This window comes from Anarhichas minor, unplaced genomic scaffold (genome assembly GCF_050575085.1).
Source record: "Anarhichas minor isolate MPS153535 unplaced genomic scaffold, ASM5057508v1 ptg000054l, whole genome shotgun sequence".
Classification (NCBI taxonomy): domain Eukaryota; kingdom Metazoa; phylum Chordata; class Actinopteri; order Perciformes; family Anarhichadidae; genus Anarhichas; species Anarhichas minor.
Window position 1 is genome coordinate 1,865,688 of NW_027466500.1, and position 22,117 is coordinate 1,887,804.

The 22,117-nt window shown below is 42.7% G+C and overlaps 1 protein-coding gene across 1 annotated transcript in view; it reads left to right on the forward strand.

The window, feature by feature from the left end:
* Positions 1–22,117, forward strand: part of ank3a (ankyrin 3a) — an 86,511-nt gene that overhangs the window by 27,994 nt on the left and 36,400 nt on the right. Inside the window, exons 2-23 of the mRNA XM_076075821.1 lie at positions 2,078–2,179; positions 2,450–2,548; positions 5,010–5,108; positions 5,702–5,800; positions 7,423–7,608; positions 9,809–9,907; positions 10,996–11,094; positions 11,206–11,304; positions 11,902–12,099; positions 12,619–12,717; positions 12,857–12,955; positions 13,073–13,171; positions 13,280–13,477; positions 15,069–15,167; positions 15,457–15,555; positions 16,508–16,705; positions 16,940–17,038; positions 17,905–18,003; positions 18,138–18,236; positions 18,369–18,464; positions 20,042–20,114; positions 20,343–20,399. Coding sequence (XP_075931936.1) covers positions 2,078–2,179; positions 2,450–2,548; positions 5,010–5,108; positions 5,702–5,800; positions 7,423–7,608; positions 9,809–9,907; positions 10,996–11,094; positions 11,206–11,304; positions 11,902–12,099; positions 12,619–12,717; positions 12,857–12,955; positions 13,073–13,171; positions 13,280–13,477; positions 15,069–15,167; positions 15,457–15,555; positions 16,508–16,705; positions 16,940–17,038; positions 17,905–18,003; positions 18,138–18,236; positions 18,369–18,464; positions 20,042–20,114; positions 20,343–20,399 — 2,494 coding nt within the window. The remainder of the gene's footprint in view (positions 1–2,077; positions 2,180–2,449; positions 2,549–5,009; positions 5,109–5,701; positions 5,801–7,422; positions 7,609–9,808; positions 9,908–10,995; positions 11,095–11,205; positions 11,305–11,901; positions 12,100–12,618; positions 12,718–12,856; positions 12,956–13,072; positions 13,172–13,279; positions 13,478–15,068; positions 15,168–15,456; positions 15,556–16,507; positions 16,706–16,939; positions 17,039–17,904; positions 18,004–18,137; positions 18,237–18,368; positions 18,465–20,041; positions 20,115–20,342; positions 20,400–22,117) is intronic.

Here is a 22,117-nt window from a genome sequence, read left to right on the forward strand (position 1 = left end):
TTCACAAAGACTTCAAGATCCCTCATTTTGGACACAGCTGGGATATGGATGGAGGGTTGGACATGTTGGTCCCTGGTTTTCACTGCGGGCATTAAGGGATAAACTGACGAGAGCAATGAATAGTGACTTATGGATGAAGACTACTTTAATCTGTTGGCACTTAAGCTTGGGCAGATGCAGAAGAAGAAGCAAAGAGAACTGAGTGCTATTTGAAAGACTATTGCAAAATGGCAACCTATGAAAAAACATGTACAATTTAAAAATGCTTTTAGACGTCCATATTTTTACAGATGTATTGTATCTGTTTCTAAAGTGAGAGTGTATGTTTCTAGTCTGGTCTCAGTTCATGGCCTTCCATAAAATATCTGCATTGAACGATTGAAAGAAGAATACAAGACTACAGGATTACATGTCATGTTTGACTGACATTATGTTTGATTGTGTAAATAACTGAGTAGTTGTCGATGATAATAATGATTTGAAGTTGGGCATGACACACAAGTAGTTTGCTGTTTCGGTCTTTTCTTGTGGTTGACATCCAGGATAACAGAAACACAACACAATCTAGTGATCACGATGGTTCAGGCCAGAAGAACAGAACAGAAAGAAAGAACAGAAAGATCTTAAGTGCTTCAGTGCGGTCAAACAGTTCTCTCTCGGGGGGGTTGGCGGTTTGGATAAAGGAAGAAGACATTCCGTGATGTGGTCTGATATCAGCTTTAGCTTAATGGTTTCTTATAATCAGGAAATGACTTCCAGTTACCGCTGCTTCATCTGCCATTATTTTGTTCATGCATGAGCACACATAGACACAAATATTTTCCTCTCACAGTTGTTTACGGCTTATCAGTGGAACAATCTGATGCTGGATGTCTTGTTCACTCACACTTTGGCTTTGGGTCAGATCCCTCTGTGTTCGTCAGAGTTATTTCTGGAAAAGCACGGCGGAGGGAGAGAGTACAATGTTGGATAACCGCTCGTACAGCTCGTCCCTGCTGAGTTTATCCTAAGTGTCACCGGACGCAAGGCTAAATTTAGCAGGTCTGGGTCTTTTGATAATTCAGGGGAATTTGGTTTTTGAGCCTCTATTATGAAGCAGCGTATCACAGCTTCTCTCCCCCGTTCTCTCAGCAGCTCAAGTGCTGAGTTTTACAAAATGCTCTTGCAAGACTGCTGCGAAGAAGAAGGAAGACAAAATGTGCAGAGTTTGCTGTGTGTCACTTAATGTCAAACCAAATGTCCCAGGAGCTAACATGAATACAGAAGAGAAACACAACCTCTCTCGTCGTCTTCTCTCTTTTTAGCTTTCTACATCTCCTTGTCTACTCTTATCATCCCCCCCCTCCCTTTCTCCTTCTCTCTCTCTCTCTCACACACAAACACACACACACCACATTTGTTATAGGGGCAAAAACATGCTTGCCTCATCATTTTTTGTTGGTGTGCAAAGCCCTATTTCTGTATTGAAATAAAGGACAGTCAAGCAGAATAGAGAATGCTCTGCTTCTGGTAGCACAGCGACATACACATACCACTACTTTACTGGTGGATTCAGAGAGAGATCTCTGTGAAAGAGAGGAGGTCTCTGTGGCAGCACTAGGGACCACCCGGTCGCTGAACTTCCTACCTTTGGGAATCGGAGACATTTGGTTTTAACAGAGCTGAAATAACAGCTCGGTGGGATCTGATGGATGACGCTGGATGATGGGAATTGTTGGGAAGATGTGCTGTCGCTCTGTTCGCTTTTTCATGGATTTACTTTTTGAGATGTTTCAGCGTGGTCTTAATTTGAGACAACCAGTGGACTTTACTACGTTGGTTTTAACGGGACAATGGACCTGCTGTGTGTATGGATATTGGCTCTGTTTTTTCCCCTGTTAAGATGTTTTGAAGATGCCTGAGAAATTATGACAGAGTTCTACCTGGTACAGTACATTTTTGGCATTTGTATGTGCTTTTGTTCTCTTGTATGCCTAATAATTAACAGTTTAATACCGCTATGTCCATGGCTGAAGTCTGACTTTAGGTACTCACATCCTTTCTCTTTTTCTCTGTTTCTTTGCTTTCTCCTCTCCAGTCTGACAGCAATGCCAGTTACCTGCGAGCCGCCCGGGCAGGAAACCTAGAAAAGGTCCTCGACTACCTCAAGTCTGGGGTTGAGATTAACATTTGCAATCAGGTATGTTTTCTCAGACACTTAAATGAAACTAAAATGTTCTTGCGAGTGTCTGTCCTCCTTGGGGTATCGAACAATCTTAAGTTATTCTTTTCTGCACACATAAACATGCTATCACCATGCATCAGCCAAATTTTTGAATTGAGGGCTCAAGGGCTCAACTGAACAAGCAGTTTCACCCTCTAGATGAAATATTTTATCCTTTTTACCGTTATCATAGTATATCCTTGTGCAAGAGCTACACAGACTGCACTAAATGTGTTCCTTTCTCAGAATGGTCTGAACGCTCTCCATCTAGCCTCTAAAGAGGGGCATGTCGAGGTTGTTGCTGAGCTGCTGAAGCTGGAAGCAGATGTGGATTCAGCCACAAAGGTAAGGCCCACCCCATCACCGATCGCAGCTCAGTTGATGTTACGGAGGGCTATATTTGGATCCAGAGACAAAACATGGCTGCACTTTGCTACAGTGCTACTACTGTGATACTGCAATCCATTGCAAGTCGGAAGTCAATAATTCCGTGTAGGTATTACCCACTTACAATCTAAATGCGTCTCAGTGCATCTGTTCAGGAAAACATGGACGCCCGCAGCAAACTGATGTTTCTATGAAAGAGTCTCAGCATCTGCAGAGGACCTACAGCAATTTCCACAACAGAGAGAAGAAGTGTATAAAGCAACCATCTTTAAATTAAAAACTAGAGAATCCTGGGGAGAAATACTTCTGTAAATCCAATTTAAGACATTTCAAGGATCCACAGGAACCCTGTTGTAATAGACAGGAGGATTAAACTACTACTACTGCATGCTGGCAAAGAAGCACAAATCAACTGAATGGAAATGGCAATTACAACGTTGTTACGGCACACATTTCACGGCACAAACGCCCCATAAAACACTACACACAGTAGAAAATGATGAAAAAAGGTAATTCAATGTGGAATTCCGACTTTTTCATATCGTAGGTTGACAATGGCTTGCAGCATAAGTGTGCAGCCTTCGTTTAGAGTTTAATTTTGGATCAATAATTAATGAACCCTGTGGAAAATAAGAATGAAGCATTGTGAGTTCAGTATAATTTCCACAGTGGAATTTATTAAATACATGTAATAAAGAACAGCAGAAGTGTTGTATTTGATGTACTGTAATACAGTATTATTCATCAGGAGAGGGTCTCTTCCTTTGAAGCATCTTTACTCCAATGCCAAAAGGAGTTGAGATAGAGAGTCACTCAAAACATTATTCAGATTTGAGCCCAGAAGGCGTTCACTCCCATTTAGTCGTCTGGTTCAGCCTCTCTGCCACAGGCCACGTGCCTAGTGAGACATAAGCAGAGGACACAATGAAATATTCAAGATCAAGGAGAAAATCTCCCCAATTAAAGCTTCTCTCTGTTGTGACCCTGAGGATGCTGAGGGATTAGTTTGAGATCTTGGGAATCCACTGCCTGCACCCCAACGCCTATCAGTTTCTATTTTATACGGCCGATGGAGATAATTAGGAAGGCAGTGCTATCTAGGATACCTAGATTTAGGAACACAAAGTGTTTTAGCATTTAGGCTCTGTGGGTGTTTAATGCTAAAGTTAATTGTGTGTCCGCCCCTCTTATGTTGTGCTGCTCTTGTTGCGGGAGAGTAAAACAATAGGCCGTGTCCTCGGTTCATTAGCCCCTTGGCACCTCAATAACAAATGCTATTCTTGAGAAGCTTACAATGTTGAGACTGTCAGAGAGATGCTGACTTAACTTTATTTACAATTTCTGGGGCTGTAGTTTGTGTGTTTTACTGGACTGAAAATGTTATAAATGTCTGTCACTTGAGGCAGCATCAGTTTTTGCCGAATACTACAAGTTTGAAAATGAGAAAAAATGAGAAAAATTGGGGGTGTGTGAGTTAGAAAGAAGTGATCTCTGTAGCCCGCTCCTAATCTCTGCTTAAGGCTAACGGCTCAAGGCTACATTAGCTGCTACTAGCATAACAAACCTGAATCTCTGAGCAAACTGTCTGTGATCAAGTTGCAAGTTATTGCATTATATTGCATTTTTTACACTTAAGATGATGACATTGTGTCCAACGTGTAGAGGCATTTACATTTTATAATCATATTTGCTATCAAAGGCTCAGATAATTACCATTTTCCAAAGAATATACACAACAGTAAAGATGCTGTGGGAACAAATCTAGATCAAGCAGCTATAATAAAACATAATCAGTGAACTCAAACATAACATAGTAACACAATTTAAATTTATAGTTCAGATCATAAGCTAATCGAACAATTGCTTTTACTGTTTTGTATTCCAGAAAAGCCTTTAGACTCAGTATAGCACACACACTCTTGTCTTCAGCTACATTATATACCAACCAGCCTCTCAGTCTCTTTATTAATTTGCCCAACTATCTGACTTGCTACAGTATACAGTACATGTGACAGATGATCACTATTGGGTAACAGCACTTGTCGAATAACAGAGCCCCAGTATCACGCGGCCAGGAGAAAGGCTGGGGGTCGAATCTGCCTTCACAAGGATCCGTACCGGTTCATAGAACGCCTCCTGTAGTTTTATTTATGGCCGAGGCTCAAGGGGAGCTCGTTTATGTGTGGGACGCGGAGCATCGGAAGTGACACATTGTTGGCAGAGCAGGTATGGGGATGCCAGAGCTGGAATGACAGCAGTACAAAAGTGTGATTGGCGTAGGGGGGATTCACTGGTGCACATGGAGACTGACATGGATATATACAGACACACATACACACACACACACACACAAGCAATACGATTGGACAGGTGGGGCAGAGCTTAACACGCATTCCTTTGGCTGTTCCATGCTATCCAGAAAGGAAACACTGCTCTGCACATAGCTTCGCTGGCTGGCCAAACGGAAGTCGTCAAAGAGCTAGTCACAAATGGAGCCAATGTCAACTCACAATCACAGGTGGGACACACTCAACACACACACACACACACAACAATGTCAAAATGACAGTGAGGTCCCGTTGGTCTACATTTAGGACCTGAAACAACTTAAGTGTAATTACAATTCACACATTTGTTTGTGTGATATGGCATCGTGAAGTCAATGACACTGAGGGGAATCACTCAGTGGAAAGATCCTCGCTGACACAATCTGGCATCACGCCAACTAGGCCTCTGCCTCTCCAGGAAACTGATGTCCTGGCATTTTAAATTAAACTATCAGATCAAGGTGAGAAGAAAGATTACAAGCACCTTCTTTCTCTCTGCTCTGATCAAACCCAATAGAGATGTAACAGCAACGCAAAAATCTTTCAGACTTTACCTGAACATTTTGTTTTGTGTCTGGGTTTGTATCATTTTTAATTACATTTAATTTGATATTACAAGTGTCCTCATCTAAGGCATATTGGGACATTTTGCATTGCTTTCAGTGTAATGTCACAAAGAAAAGATCAACCAGAAAGGACACATTTATCTCTTTGAGTGGCAGCAAACTATGATCTAAGCCTGTATGTAAACATGTATGTGTGTTCTGGTCTATGTTGTGTCCAGAATGGCTTCACTCCTCTGTACATGGCCGCCCAGGAGAATCACCTGGAGGTGGTACGGTTCCTTCTGGAGCACAGCGCTAGCCAGAGTATGGCCACTGAGGTACTGTACACCCACTTGTGTGTATGTGTGTGTGTTTGTTATCGTGTGTGTACGTGTGCCAGTCCAGTGTCCACTTCTCTATACCGTTACAGTAAGTCTCCATGCATTTTCTCTGCCTCGGTCATGTGTGGTCTTTACATCTGTTGTACTAACCACCTTCATCTCCTCTCTTTCCTCCCCTTCCTCCTTTTATGATCCCGACCCCACTCACTCTGCATCTGCCTTTGTCTCCGTCTGTTTCCACTCTTCCTTTGTCTCGGTGTCCTTTCTGTCTCACATTCCCACTCTGTCTACCTCACTGTCTTTCCACCATCCTCCTCTGCCTGCTCCTTCTCCTCTTCCCCTCCTCCCTCCCTCCCTCCTCATCTCCTCATGAGGGACTAGGCAGAGCGTCATTGATTGGTAGTGTATGGTGGTGGAGGCAGAGTGACCTTGAGTGGGTCACAGATGAGGTCCGCTCCGCTCGCTGCCTCTCCTCCACGGCTGCTGCTGCTGTTACTGCTCTGATTTACGTTGCTCAGCCTGTGGAACCCGTACACACACATACTTACCAGTCCCCACACGTACACACACACACACACACACATACACACACGCACACAAGCACATGCAGACAAATAGCTGTTGGGGCTAATGGAATACCCAAGCCCGTCTACAGTCCACTAGCTTACATCTACGGGCTACATGGTTGAACACGGGATGCTCTTCAGGACATGTATGCACATAGAATATGTTTGCACATGTGCACACACACCAATCTGCACACGTAAACATGATATATATATTCAGGCACACCTACACGTACACAAATACTTACTGCACACACACACACACACATTGAAGTGTGTAGAAACGCACTGCTGTGGCAGGGAGCCTCCAGCTGAATTATGCATCATGAGAGTAATGTGTGTAGGAGATAGATGTGAGCCTTTTCCACCCCAGCATCTCATTATGTAACTTACATCAGTGTCCTATATGGTGAGAAGGCTTGAGAATACACAGAAAGTGTACAGTAATCTCTACATCTATTTGACAAATGGGCTATTATGTTATGATTTACTATCCTACATGTTCCAGGAAGATCAGACTGTCTAAAGGTTAAACTTTCTATCTTGAGTTTCCAGATGATTCTTTTTCCTCAGAGAGAAGATATTTGATTGTGGCAACATAAATATAGAAAATGTAACCTCCAGGTACAATCATAAAGTAATCTCTGGATTATTACACAAATACAAAATGTTTGCAGTTTGATTTGATGGAGAATTAGGAAACATTTTACCGTTGCGCTCATGTTTCCCATCACTTTAGCTTTTTCTTGACATTTTTGCGCAACAAAAATTAAGTTCTATGTAGTTCTCAGACTAAAGTACCATTTGTACACTACAAAGAAGATCTTCTAAAACAAAAGATAACGTGCTGGAGTTCATTGGACCATTAATAACCTTTTAAATGTCTATAGGACTCAGGGGTCTTGCTTTGCTGTCCTCTCTGCCTGCAGCAAAATGATAATTCAGTCCGTCCATGCAGTCACACTAACCATCTCATATCAGCCCCGTCACCGGTAATGCATTGCGGCGCCCCTCCAGCCCCAGTGACTCCTCTCTCTCTCTCCTCACACGCAGGATGGCTTCACTCCTCTGGCGGTGGCCCTCCAGCAGGGCCATGACCAGGTGGTCTCCTTGCTGCTGGAGAACGATACAAAGGGCAAGGTACGCCTACCTGCCCTGCACATCGCTGCCCGCAAGGATGACACCAAGGCCGCGGCCCTGCTCCTGCAGAACGACCACAACGCAGATGTTGAGTCCAAGGTGAGTGACGACGCTGATGCAGCCAGGTGGTGGATCTTCAGTTGATTGTTTCTTTTTTTTCTTTTTTTTTTATCTCTGATTATTTGATTGTTTAATTGTTGTTTAAATCTTTGGTTTACGAAGCCAGTTTTTATTTCCTTGCTGCCTTTTTCTCTTCTTCGTTCTTGGTTAAATTTGCTTTTGAATATCTTTTTGGCAGAAAGGGGAGAGATGCAGAAGTACATTTCTTTGTTTGTATTCATTAAATCACATTATTGATCAGAATAACAGTCAATGTATTTACAAAGTTTCAGATGACAGAAACAGGAATTTGTGAATGTACTTCATGATCGTGCTGGAAAAGGATTCTGGTTTGAGAATGTCTTTCTCAAATTTCAAATCATAGATAACATCAGTACTTCTTTGCCATCAATTGTTTTGTACTGATCTCCTTCTCCCCTCTCTGTGCTCCTCCACTTCATGTCAGTGGAGGACCTTTTCTGTTCTTTTGCTCACTAACTGCCCATTCTCTCCTCTCCTTGGCTGACTCTGTAGATGATGGTGAATAGAACAACAGAGGTACACCTCTACTCTGTACATTACGTAGTCTCTCCATTGCAGCTCATGAAAAACTCTGAAAAACCAAACAAACACTTCAGTGCCCCTGACTTGATGCAGTAGTGTTTCTGCAGCCCTTTGTCGTCGTCCCCTCAGTCTCATCTCCCTCTCCATCTATTCATTCATGTAGTGGATACCTCTAGTCATTGAGAAAGTCAGAGTAAAAGCGCATGTTTTACAAATACTGATTCAGTAAGTCCTGAGGCTGGAGGCTTGGGTATCAAGCTGATTCTAATGGTTTCATGGTGTCCAAAGCTTCGGCTGTTATTTTTCCCAAATTCATTGTGACTGTTGACAAAATGTTGTCCCAATGTGTCCTGACACAGTCCTTCCATGAAACCGATTAACATGATAACCAGTGTTGGCATGAAAATTGGTTATCATTCATTGAAAAGCAGCGGTTTGTACATAACCCAAACCCCCATTAAGGCGTAAAGGAACCCAGCCTTCTAGCAACAGACAGTGAGTCTAACTAGTTTACTACGCTCTATTGATTTTAGATCGTCGAATCTAATCCTCAACCTTTGCATCTAAAGCATTTTGCATGGGACCAAAGCAACAAGCTACCTCAACACTGCTTGTATGGTAACAAGGCCCCCTTCGTCACACCAAAGTCAGGTGCCCACCCTCTGTGTGTGCCTGTTTTGGTTGGCATTGTGTCTGGCTTTGGCAGACTGGAAAGTTATCTGATGTGATTCATCCAGAAAATGGCTTTGTGATCTGAGGCTCCTGCATCGTGGTGAAAATATTTACATAGTACTCTGATGGAAGATGGAAAAAAGTCAACGACTGACTATAAAAAGATGGGTTTTTGTGGTTCATTTACATTTTTGGTTAACTTACTTTTTTAATAGGATTTTCTTGAGTGTAAGAATATATTTTGAGATTATTTAAAGTCGTAGTGTTTTTGGGTCAGGGTTTCTAAGACACCAGATATCAGCAGAGTGGATACACATGTCTGAGACACCTGCTCTCCTCGGGATTATTGGTTATTTGAAATTGGGATGCCAATGATTGGATAGCTTAATGTGAGATTCATTTACTTATTGGACAGATTGTTTCCAGTGTCCTTCTGTTGCTTTCACAGCTGTTGCCCACTAAGCCAGGGGTTTTGCCGGGGGAAATTACCTTCATATAAGATGGTAACGAATGGACATTAGGTTCATCTGCAGGACAATCTTTTACACTATAAAAGTATCAGGATGTTATAAACGAGATGATCTAGATTACCGGTAAATAACTGGAGTTGTATTTAACACATGAGCCTATGTAGTTTTACTTGACTTTGCCCAGTGTGATCATGAAAGCGCATAGAAGCCCATATGGTATACTGAATCTAAACCCCTCTCGTTGCCAGTATACCATTGGCTCCATGTTCGATGCTTCGATTAAACGACTTTCTCTGCCACTGTGGGGAAAGCCAGGTGTTAGTGTAACAGTGTATAGCAGTGTATGTCCTCCTCTGTCAACAGTAGGCCTGTGTAGGCTGCTGTAAAGCTCCAGGTCTGTACAGCACATGTGTGGTGGTTTCATAGTTTGTAACGTAATGTGTGTGCCTGTCTGTTTGCACGTGTGTGTTGTTCGCCTTTCTCCGATCCTCCAGAGTGGTTTCACCCCCCTCCACATCGCGGCTCACTATGGCAACATCAACGTGGCCACGCTTCTGCTGAACAGAGGAGCTGCTGTGGACTTCATGGCTCGGGTGAGTTTATTCTGCCCTCTGCTGTTTGGGAGGGGTACAACCAGCATAAAAGGTAAACAGGTGTGAAGGTGGAGATAGGCTGCACTGAACACAGTGATCCTGAACAGATGTGGAACAGTGGTTTAGTTTATTATTGAGCAGTCCCTCAATGCTCCTTCAGAGGGCAGCTGTTTGGTATCTTATGTTGCCCGAGAGGGTTAAATGATAAGGTAGATTATTCTGGATAAAATTTGGATTCTGGAAATTTTGTTAAAGGATGGCAAATCCACCTGAGATTGACTTTAAAATGAGTTCAAGATATTCATGAATATAAAGACATGGAAGGGATTTGAGTATGATGTGTTGTTGAAAAATTAGGTACAGAATTTGCCGCTTTGTATAAAAAAATGGAGATGATGGTAAAGCTGTTTTGTATACTTACTGTCTATGGTGATCTACGAGTCACACGATCAGACAGATTTTTTGTGGATAAAAAATGACAGGGTGTGCAAAGTGTTTTGATTTTGATGGACTTTGAGGTGCTCACTCACGTCTGCACCTTGCTGTGTGTGCATTCTCAAAGTTACACACTGTGTTCATAATATGTGCTTCACTCTTGCTTAAATAATTAAGCTTTTTATAATAGGCAGAGTAGGACTACTTTTTATTTACTGTGCTATTTACATTGTAATGCAAGAAAGGGTGCCGTTAAAAATGTGTTTTGTTTCCACATTATTCGACATTAGCTAAGCAGAGTCAACAGTGGCCCGTAATTATATGAGCTAGTGTGTGAAGGAGTGTTTGTGTTTGTGCTGCTTTTTGACACTGATTACAGGTTCAGGTCTAAAGAGTCATTCTACAGCAGTGGAGATAAATTAAACAATCACGCTGTTTTACAGCTGTTGGCTTTATAATAAAAGCCTATGTGCCCTTAATAAGCAGAGCGTAGGGTTTATATTACAACTTAAAATAAAAGATTACATGTTATATATCTAATGAATACATTCAATTTAATTGTAGACTTTTAAATGCCAGTGCATGATTTTGTGCAGATAATAAACCATTACATTTAATTTAATCATAACATCTGTCTCCTCTTTGTTGTTTAGAATGACATCACACCGCTTCATGTGGCTTCAAAAAGGGGCAACAGCAACATGGTCAAGTTGTTGCTGGACAGAGGGTCCAAAATTGATGCAAAGACCAAGGTGAGATCAATTCTCCTCAGAAAGCTCAAAGACATTCAGGAGCCCATGAGGCTGATTTTTTTTACTCTTCTGTGATTTATTAACACTTGCGCTGTCTTTCTTCTCTTCCAGGATGGTCTGACACCTCTTCACTGTGGGGCGAGGAGCGGGCACGAGCAAGTGGTAGAGATTCTACTAGACCGAGGAGCTCCTTTCCTCTCCAAGACCAAGGTAGCTACTGGGACGATCAATTTAGGAGGCGCTGCTTAGCTCAGAATAGGAAAGGGAACAAATTCATGTCACATGTTTGTTTTTCTCTGACTGTTATAAAACAGAATAGATCACACTTCACTTGAAACAGGGTACACATCGCTAATAACTATGTAATACAGATGTTTGTATAAACTAGCTTTCCTCAGCACACAGAGCTATTTGACATCTAACCAATCAGATAGCAGGTCTCTTGTTGTTGCTGTAGTGTTGTCGTATTGTCTCCATAAGGTCTGTGCGACCTCTCCAGAACAGCCTGCCTCCTCTGCGTAGCCCCACAGTTTGACCGCGCAGGACGACCAGTGTAACAAAATAGACATTGTTGTAATGGCCTCGTTATAACAATGCTTCTGTAACCTTCTCAACAACTTCCTTCACAGTCTGTCTGTGCAGCGCTTGGCCACGTCCTAACTTACTGTGTCTGTCTGTCCATTTGTCTATGTGTCCGTCTGCGTGTGTGTTTGTCGCTGTCTCTCTGTTTGTCTCTTTCTCTGTCTGCCTCTCTCTTTCTCTCCCCCTCCTCTCTGTCTTTACCTCTCTCCCCCCCCCCCACTATAGAACGGGCTATCACCGCTCCACATGGCCACTCAGGGGGACCACCTCAACTGCGTCCAGCTACTGCTCCAGCACGACGTGCCGGTGGACGACGTCACCAACGATTACCTGACGGCGCTGCACGTTGCCGCCCACTGTGGTCACTACAAGGTGGCCAAGCTCATCGTGGACAAGAAGGCCAACCCGAACGCCAAGGCTCTGGTAGGGATTCAGGGGTCTATTAAAACTACTAAACATTCAGTGTGTCCTACAAAATGTTTTGCTTGGCAAAAAAAAACCGAATTATCTTTCATGAAGAATAATGAATTCAATTGATACAGGAAATGAGAAAAATAAATATTTGAATGCTATTTTACAATTGCATTATGCCGTTTTGTGTTATAGCAGAATGAGCCAGCCATCAGGCTTTACTGCTGCACTTACTGTACGTGATGGTTTGAAAGGAGAATGAGACACTAAGGGGTACAACGTTTTCTAAAAAATAATTAATTTCAAATTCAAGAAGGCATTCATTCATAATTTGAGAAGAAGTAGAATAATTAAGAGAGAAAAGGTTTCTTTGTCACCTTTGTGGTTTGCAACTAACATTCTCTTTACCACCCATTTACTTTCTAGCAAATAAAAGCAGTCAGTCATAGATATCTTGTGACTGTGGAGAGATCATCCCTTGTGTGAGTGTGAGCTTCACACCAAGCCTTTTTTCTGTCTTTCCGTGTGCAGAACGGTTTCACTCCGCTTCACATCGCCTGCAAGAAGAACAGAGTAAAAGTGATGGAGCTGTTGCTTAAACATGGAGCCTCTATCCAGGCTGTCACTGAGGTACTGAGCACTATTTTCTGCTTGACTCTACCTGTGAAGTGGTTTCTTCAAACTATTAACTATTCTAAGCTGCACTATTTTATACATTGTGACTTGCTTTAATAGAGCTTGTCTTTGTTTGGACTTGTTTTGCCTACAGTCTGGCCTAACGCCCATCCATGTGGCAGCCTTCATGGGCCATGAGAACATTGTCCATGCACTGACACACCACGGAGCCTCACCTAACACGACCAATGTAGTGAGTGGATGAATTTATAATGCACTGTTACATGTTAAAAGTACATGTTTCTGTTAAGTCCCACATCATCGCATGTGAAAAGCTCCCACTGAAAACCGTTTTCCGTGTTTCTTCCAGCGAGGAGAGACATCTCTCCACATGGCAGCCAGGGCAGGTCAGGCAGACGTGGTCCGATACCTGCTCAAGAACGGAGCCAAGGTGGAGACCAAGTCCAAGGTGAGAACACTGAGCCTCGTTATCGATCACTGTGTCGGGGAGAGAAACAAAATGAAACAAAACAAGGATAAAATACTGGGCCAAATGTCACTTTCTTCTTCTCCGCAGGACGACCAGACAGCGTTGCACATCTCCAGTCGGCTGGGGAAGGTCGACATTGTCCAACAGCTGCTGCAGTGCGGCGCCTCTGCCAACGCCGCCACCACCTCAGGCTACACCCCCCTTCACCTGGCTGCCCGCGAAGGACACCAAGACGTTGCTGTGATGTTGCTGGAGAACGGAGCCTCGCTCTCCTCCTCGACTAAGGTGGGTCCGATGGAGGGTCGTCATAACGTCATGGAGTTGGATGTCTCGATTTCTTCCACACACACACACACATCTGAAGAACCAAGCATCACAGAACAGATCAGCTTCATTATTTCAGTGCCGTGTCTCTCCACTAGTGGGCACCAGTTTCCAATAGTCTCCATGATGCTCATCTAATTATGTTCATCAGTCAGAGTTTGTTGCTGCTGAAATATTCTGTCACAACAAAAGCGTTCATAGAGACAAATAAGCAGCGTATATACAAGGCTCAAACATGTTAAGTTCTGTCACATAGAGGAGTCACTTGAATTTTTTAGTGCTCACATTCAGGTCAGTGGCAGTATTAGTGTTGACCCACTAATGTAAGACAGCACTAATGTAAGTGCTTAAGTGCATATAGGTGCAGCCCAACATGGACGGATGATGTCAGTTTTTGGTGGTGCTGGTTTAACATGTGACTAATTGCACGGATCAAGGTCAAAAAGAGATTTAGAGTAGACTTCGTGGAATTGGTTTGTGCATGTGTGTGATTGTATGTTGCTGTGGGCTGTCTTTGAAGGTGACCTCCGTCAGTGGAACAGATTAATGAACGTTAAACCCCATGGTGCCAGCGTTCTCTAACACACACACACACATCTTTTGGGACTTCACTTGTATCAGCTGTTCGACAGTTGTTCGTGACACGAACCTTGGAACAGAGGGGTTGTGTGGATGGAAACCACGAATTGACCCATTTGTGATGCTTATGAAACAAATTTATCGTTAAAGTGCCCACATTTGAAAACATTTAAAACTAGTCTTCTCTATGACCCTTTACCGTATGAGCTGTAAGAATATTAACCAATCACACAAATGAGGTCATGTGTTTCAGAGCGTGGAATGGGAATCTGTGGGAGTCACATTGCTCAGGAAAATATGACCTAATGTCTTAAAATATCTTCACGCACACACAGGAAGGAAGCCAGGATTAACATGATCACATTATTCAACAGACATTTATAGATCTGGTATACACAAGGAAATAGGGGCCTTTGCCTTAGTTTCTCACGGTATCACATACCTTATTGTTAAAACTAACTTAGTAATGCACAGATAACAATCATTTATAGATCATAGCAACAAATATTGCAGGTCAACAATGCCTTTGAAGGATAATATCAGGGGTCTAATTTCATCCAAAGGAAAAACCTTCATGCAAAAACATTGTAGCTAAAATACATATTCCTTTTAGGATGAAACAGTGTGTTTTTAATTGGTTGTTAAACGCTACATTCTATCAGTTTGAGAACAGACTAATTATTTGTTGCAGTGAGTTCATGTCGGCAGACATGTTTCGGGTACAAAACCTTTATTTCCTAAGTTTTTAAGTCAAAGTGGACACTGAACTTAACCATCCAGATGAGCTATTTACAACTATGTGAGAAACTATGTTGTTATGAAGAAGAGCTTCACCCAGGCCAGCAAAGGCTGACCCAAAACAAAGTAAATATTCACTTCCTGTTTATACCTCCGTCTCTGCTCCTCCTCTCCATCCTCTCCGTCTTTCCACTGTCTTTCATTTTGTTGATGTATTTCATTCTGTGTTCAGCAGAAAGGGTTCAGTCCCCTGCATGTGGCAGCAAAGTACGGCAAGATGGAGGTGGCCAGTCTCCTCCTACAGAAGAGAGCTCCGCCTGATGCTGCTGGAAAGGTGAGATGTCTTTAAAGAGAGGAGAGGCTTAGTGCTTCCTCTAGCTGCTGCTTCCAGATTACAGCATGAAGTTGTTCCTCTAAACTGTCTGCTGCACTAACTATCTTTCATCAGTTTGATGTCCATCTCCCTTCATGTCTTTACATTCTGTTGGTTTGGTGCTTTCATTTTACTTATAGGCGTGTTTGTGCTTGTGTGTGTTCAACTTCTAACCTGGTGATGTGTTGCATGGGTCTGTGTGTGTGTGTGTGTGTGTGTGTGTGTGCGTGTGCGTGTGTGGGTGTTTTAGAGTGGGCTAACTCCACTGCATGTAGCCGCTCACTACGATAATCAGAGAGTGGCACTGCTGCTGCTGGATCAGGGAGCTTCCCCACACGCTGCCGCCAAGGTATCCACACAAACGCACATCAACACATGTACTGCAATGAATTCATCTGGCTTGTGCCCTCAGCTCCATCTCAGACCATTAACAATGTTCTGTATGTAATGTATGAAGATCTAATGCTCACCCATCTTCTCCCATTCCTGTCCGGTCTAGTCTTTGACGTTGTGAGTGAATGTGCGGCTTTTTATCTGAGCTCTGCAAAGTCTTTGAAATCACTCAACGAGCCAGAACTTACTTATTTATTTGGTGTTACCAATAAATAGAGGAAAAAAAGAAAAAAGTTACTGCTCTTGTAGAAACGTCTGACAGACACAAACACACATGATCGGTGACATATGGTCAAGTTGTGGCGTGTCTCCTGCTAGGCTTTGGCAGTCTGTCTAAAGTATGAGCAGAATGGCAGAACTGCCAACCAAAATTATGGCAGGAAGTGCCTGATTTTTGGCTGGACTGTCAACTGCAAGAGGAGACAAATGCTTGTTAAGCTAGTTTATCCTTGCTTTCTGTCTTCTCTTTTTGTCACTGTCTCCTGCTAGCTCTCTCTCTCTCTGAATCTGTATCTGTCTCTTTTTATTCCTTCGTTCCTCCCACACTCTTAGTCATTAGTTTCTCCCTCTATACATTGTGTTTAATTCGGCTTTGTGCTAAAGTTGGTGTGCTTGTTCTAATTTGAGGGCTTTTGGAAAGGGATCAATCCTTTGTTCACTAGGAATTGTCTAGAAGCGTCTACACACTCCGATGCGAGGAGAGCATGATCACAGACTTGTAGCAGAAGCGTGGCGCATGCGTCGCATCTCTGTACTAAAGACAGAATGATCTGACATTGTGAAATTACAAAAACACTGAGCATAACAAGCCAATTTTTAGTACAATATAATAGATACAATAATCCATTAAAGTAGGAGAAGAGCTCAGTCCAGCCTCCTAACCCCTGCATCTCTTTGACCTGCCTCAGAATGGCTACACGCCGCTCCACATCGCTGCCAAAAAGAACCAAATGGACATTGGGACCACGCTGCTGGAGTACGGCGCCGACACCAACGCAGTGACGCGACAAGGCATCAGCCCCATTCACCTAGCAGCTCAGGAGGGCAGCGTGGACCTGGTGTCCCTGCTGCTGACCAAGAACGCTAACGTCAACATGTGCAATAAGGTAAAATCAGTGACAGAGCTACAGTATGTAACCAGCTACTAGACAACAATCCTAGATACTAACCCTTGCTGTTATCACCGTAATCACCATTTTTAGAATATAGTTAAAGACACTGTCGACCACTGGATTCCAGCATCTTGTTTACTGAGAGAGATAGCATGTTTCAGTCTTATGTGCTTCCACCATAACACATTTATTTTGTGTATTCACACGTGTTTCTATCCTCATACCCAGAGCGGACTTACACCACTCCACTTGGCAGCCCAGGAGGACAAGGTTAATGTGGCAGAAGTCCTTCTCAACCACGGGGCTGATGTCAACCCACAAACGAAGGTAAAGGTTTCTCAGCTCGTATACCCACAAACACAAACACACACACACACACACACACACACTGTAAATACACACACAGATAAGGGTCTTCAAATCGCTTTTTACAGTTGGGGTTTGATGCATAACCTTTCATTCACACACATCATTGACTCTATGATTGGCTTCGTGTTTTTCTCTGTAGTTTTAGTCTAGTCATGGCATCAGAAAAATACTCTGGCACACAGACACACACACACACACACACACACACTTGGTCCGCAATCATCTCGGGTGATAGATAAATAAAGGATTGATACCTGAGAGGAAGGTGTTCATGTCTTTGTGGGGGCACACACTGCAGCACAGACACACATGCTCTTTTATTCAGTCACACATACATTCATTTACACACACTCACACACACACACACACACACACAAGCCCCATAACAGGCTGCTCACGTTCACTGAGACAAACCTGCAGCAGTTGAAGGTTGGACTTACACAAGGTTATGTAGTGTGTGTGTGTGTGTGTGTGTGTGTGTGTGTGTGTGTATTTGTGCTGACAGGACACTTGTTTACAGCAAATAGGTTATTCACTCACTGATCTCATCCATTAGCATTATGCACTGTACTCATAACTCAACGAGGACGTGAAATATGATGCAGTTTTGAAGCTATATTTATAATCAAAGATGGCATGCTAAAAATACAGTTTTTTTTCTTGCACAATTATTCAAAATTCTTTTAAAAATGCACTGTTATACAAATAGTTCTTTCAGAAACTGTGACTTAATAAGATGAGGCCGCCAGTCAGCATGCGTAGCTGTATTTTCCTCCCCTTTTCATCTCCTCGCCCTTTCATGTCTGTGTCTCTTCCTCGTGCAGATGGGTTACACTCCGCTGCACGTGGCCTGTCACTATGGCAACGCAAAGATGGCAAACTTCCTGCTGCAGAACCACGCCAGAGCCAACGGCACAACCAAGGTAGAGAAACACATGTTCGCCCACCTACACACACTCACACGCCCGGTCTTATGTTACTGTTTTTGTGTAGATCTTCTGTCACATTCAGATTTCATACAATTTGAATATGACTGTGCCTGTGTGTCTCTGTCTAGAACGGGTACACTCCTCTACACCAAGCAGCTCAGCAGGGCCACACCCACATCATCAACCTGCTGCTTCAGCGCGGGGCCACGGCCAACGAGCTCACCGTGGTCAGTGCACAAACACACAGACACGCACACACACTCCACCAGAGCTGAAGCGTGATGAAATACTGAATGCTCTTTTGTGTTTTCTGTTGCGCCTCCCTGTGAATACCTTCCTGTTGCTCTCTCCCTGGTCAGAATGGGAACACTGCACTATCAATCGCCCGTCGTCTTGGATACATCTCTGTGGTGGACACTCTGAGGCCCGTGACGGATGAAAACCTGACCACCATGGTGAGGCTCTTGTCTCTCGGCATCTCGTATGATTAAATGCACACAAGCTCTAATCGCATCACCAATGAAGTTCGAGCTAATTTAAGTCTGATGAATATTTTTCTATAACTTGGAAGCGGGTTGAATACAAGAGCCAGCCTATTACAATGAATGCATGTGACATTGAGGTTAATTAGAATCGTTGAAAAGTTGTTCTTGAGGTTTTTTTAGAACCCAGGCAAAGCGAGATCGAATATAAAAACATCTTAAAAGTGAGGATTCAGCATCCTCAGTTATGCGTGTTTCATTACATTAACGAATCTCATACTTTGCATACACTTACTCATTCAAACATATTAAAGTAGTTCACTTTTTTAATTGATTTCCTCCACTTTTCCGACAGCAACGGATTTTTATTCATTTCTAAACTGTATTAAAATCAACTTGAAACTATCATTAGAAAATCAATCTCAGCAACCACCAAAAAGCATTGCAATCAGGAGTTAGACGGCAAAAAAAAAAAAAAAAAACTTGGACGATCTGTGATAAATAGTACAATTCTAGATGTTTGTTGCGTTGAGAGGTTTTCTATTTTCTAAAACCTTCCAATATGCTTAAAAAAATGGTCTGGAGTATTTGTCCCTGTTGGACTAAAACATGTAAAACCACTATTGGTTTAGTGCTCCTTACTGAGCAGCTGTAGTGAACTGAGCTGGCAACAAACTGTAAATGCAGTGATCGAATGAAACCTGCAAATAAGCCAGCAAGTAAGTCAATAAGTCACGCTGTGTCACATGTGGGAAGTTGTCCTGATTAAGAGAGAAAGAGGGCTTTGATTGGAGCTCAAAGTTTCTCCTCAAATAGCTCAGGTCACTAACAGCGATCTGTCCCACACACGTGTCTGGGAGAAGGGGGGGGGGGGGGGAGAAAGAGAGGCAGAATGATGACGGCAAGGTGACAGGAGTGAGAGTGGGGGGGTGAGTGAAGAGACGGACAAAGAGGTCACTGAGGATCCTGCACAATCAGCAGCAAAGTGTATTAGTCGTAACTGTCTCTATGCACAGTGAAGTAACTTAAAGATCAAGGGTGATTCCCTACACCTTTGTGGGATTGATCTATTACTCACTGTGCAGAGGCCTCTGCTGTTGTTTTATGTCTCTGTTGAACCTACATTTGCAGCCTGGTCAGTTATGTGGAGTAAAATGGCCTTCAAACAAACGGTATTATTACTTCTTACGGTGACAGAGGCCACGGCTAAGATTCAGTTGAATGTCCATATTAGGAAACATACGTGAAGGTCACACGTTGGAATGTAAATGATGAACTTGTCATTGACTGACTACAGTTGTCTCCAAAATATATACATTTTCAGGTGATATAACATTTTCAAGTATCAATAGGGAACTCAAATGATCATGTGGTATATTATATTCTTATATTCTTAAAAGTGTACTACATCATTGTAACTCATATTTTCCTTCTGGAACAGGTTTAAAGTTTCAGGGATTTATCCAGAAAAATTAAATATGTTTGAGAATTTTTTTTAATTTTGTCAAAACTGAATGTTTCAGTTGTCCATCTTTTTTCCACATTTACAGAGTGCATCAGAAAAACACAAAATCAATGTCCCAGAGACCATGAATGAGTTCCTCGACATGTCCGACGATGAAGGTATGTGAAGAATGCTCAAATTACTGCTTCATTCTACTATGTTTCACACATTTAGTACTAAAATTACATTGATTAATACTTGCAAACCATTGCTGTGACTTCATGATTTGATTACAAAAAAGCAATGTCAATACCCTGCATGATTTCCGTACACTTGTGACTGTGCTATGTGATGTCGTTTTCATTAACATGCGCATGTTTCACTGTATGTGTATTCAATTCACACAGTCCGGGCCAATGTGCCAGAAATTCTCAATGAGGAGTCTTTTTCAGACGTTGATGAAGGTATTTGTCACCGGTTTGCCTCCACCGTTCTGTTTGTTTGTTTCGCTTTAACATAACACACTGCAGCAGAACTCACCTGTCTCATTGAACAGCTATAGCCGCCAAGCCTTTGCTGTACTACGCTTCAGCTTTGCTGTTCATCTTTAATAGAAAGTCTCCAGGCAAAATCTGAATAGACTCAACCAACAGCCAGAGCACACATACACTGTAACTGAATGCTATGGTCATGCACTTTAGTTATTATGCAGTTTATGAATACTGTTGATGTAAAAATATTCTCATCCCACGAGCCAATAAGAGGGTCAGATAGCAGATATTCTACTTCTTTTGTTTTATTTACTGTCAGTCTGCCATCATCAGACAAAGAATGAACTCTCAGCTGTTTCAATTTGTTCAAGAAAACCGTCAACAAACTTCAACATGTTTTAGCTGTTTTAGCCTTGAATCTGTTCTTGGGTTTCTGGCAGGCTTGAGTGTCCTGTTTCTGTTTCGCAAACTGACACTGCCGATGTTATTTTCGCTGCAACTTGAAAGCACGTGTTATTTTTAACTGCTTGCACATCATCAGTCTTGTACTGCGTGATCGTCCTCATCAAAGACACTTTGTGAAGTGTCATCCGCTTGAAATCTCTTTTTGAAGGAGCTGCTGTGAAATAATGAAAACAAGGTCAATGTGACTCACTTTATCTTTTTATTCAGTTGAGACAGACAATGAAAAGGCCTGCATGCAGTCAATGAAACAATTGTGTCTCACTGTATGTAAACCCTACTAAATTACATAACAATAATGATATCATACCGGAATAGCTGCTGGAGCAGGGCAGGACCGGGTGCCACCGCCAGGTTTACAGAACAAGTCACATTGTTTCGGGCCGCCCACTTCAGTCGCCTGCCCTTTGTTTTGGAACCACAGAGCCAACAGGCCTGTAAAATTGATGAGCTTGTTCATGGGCTGTTGCTTAGGGGACAGTAGGAGGGGGGGGTGTGGAGTTTCTATGTCAGGTGATACAGCTAGAATCAACAAGTTACATACTACACACGTATCAGGCGAAGAATGATGAGTTTGCGCCGTAGCTGCACGATGAAGATCCTCATTGTCATGTGTTATCGCTACCGCGCAGGAATTATAAATACGAGTCTCCACGGCCTCATGAACTGTTTATACTGTGTGCATAATTCATCAGCATTGTAGTGGTGCAGCGCACACTTGAGATTCACTTTGACCAATGGAAAGCAGCACCACACCGGCTTCAGTTAGCTACTGCTTTCAGGCCTGCACTCCTTCATCTGTGTGTGTGTGTGTGTGTGTGTGTGTGTGTGTGTGTGTGTGTGTGTGTGTGTGTGTGTGTGTGTGTGTGTGTGTGTGTGTGTGTGTGTGTCTGCGTGTGTGTGTGTGTGTGTGTGTGTGTGGCCTGCCTGTGCAATCACAATGCTCATGTCATGCTTTTTATAGACTACTACTTGTTGCCACTAATTGTACCGTCTTTAGAGATCAACTTAACTCCTTGTGCTCTTCTGTCTATAGTATTGAGTGGCACACTCCCTCACTGGCCCGAGAGGATATTATTACTACAGTTGGTGTTGTGTGTACTGAAGGTCTTTAACTGCCAGACACCTCTTGCATAAATGTTCTAAATGTACTTGTGCAAGTTTTAGTCATTGTGTGCAACATGTAGATGGAAGAGAAATGTTGCTCAAGAATTTAAAAAAAAGCAAAA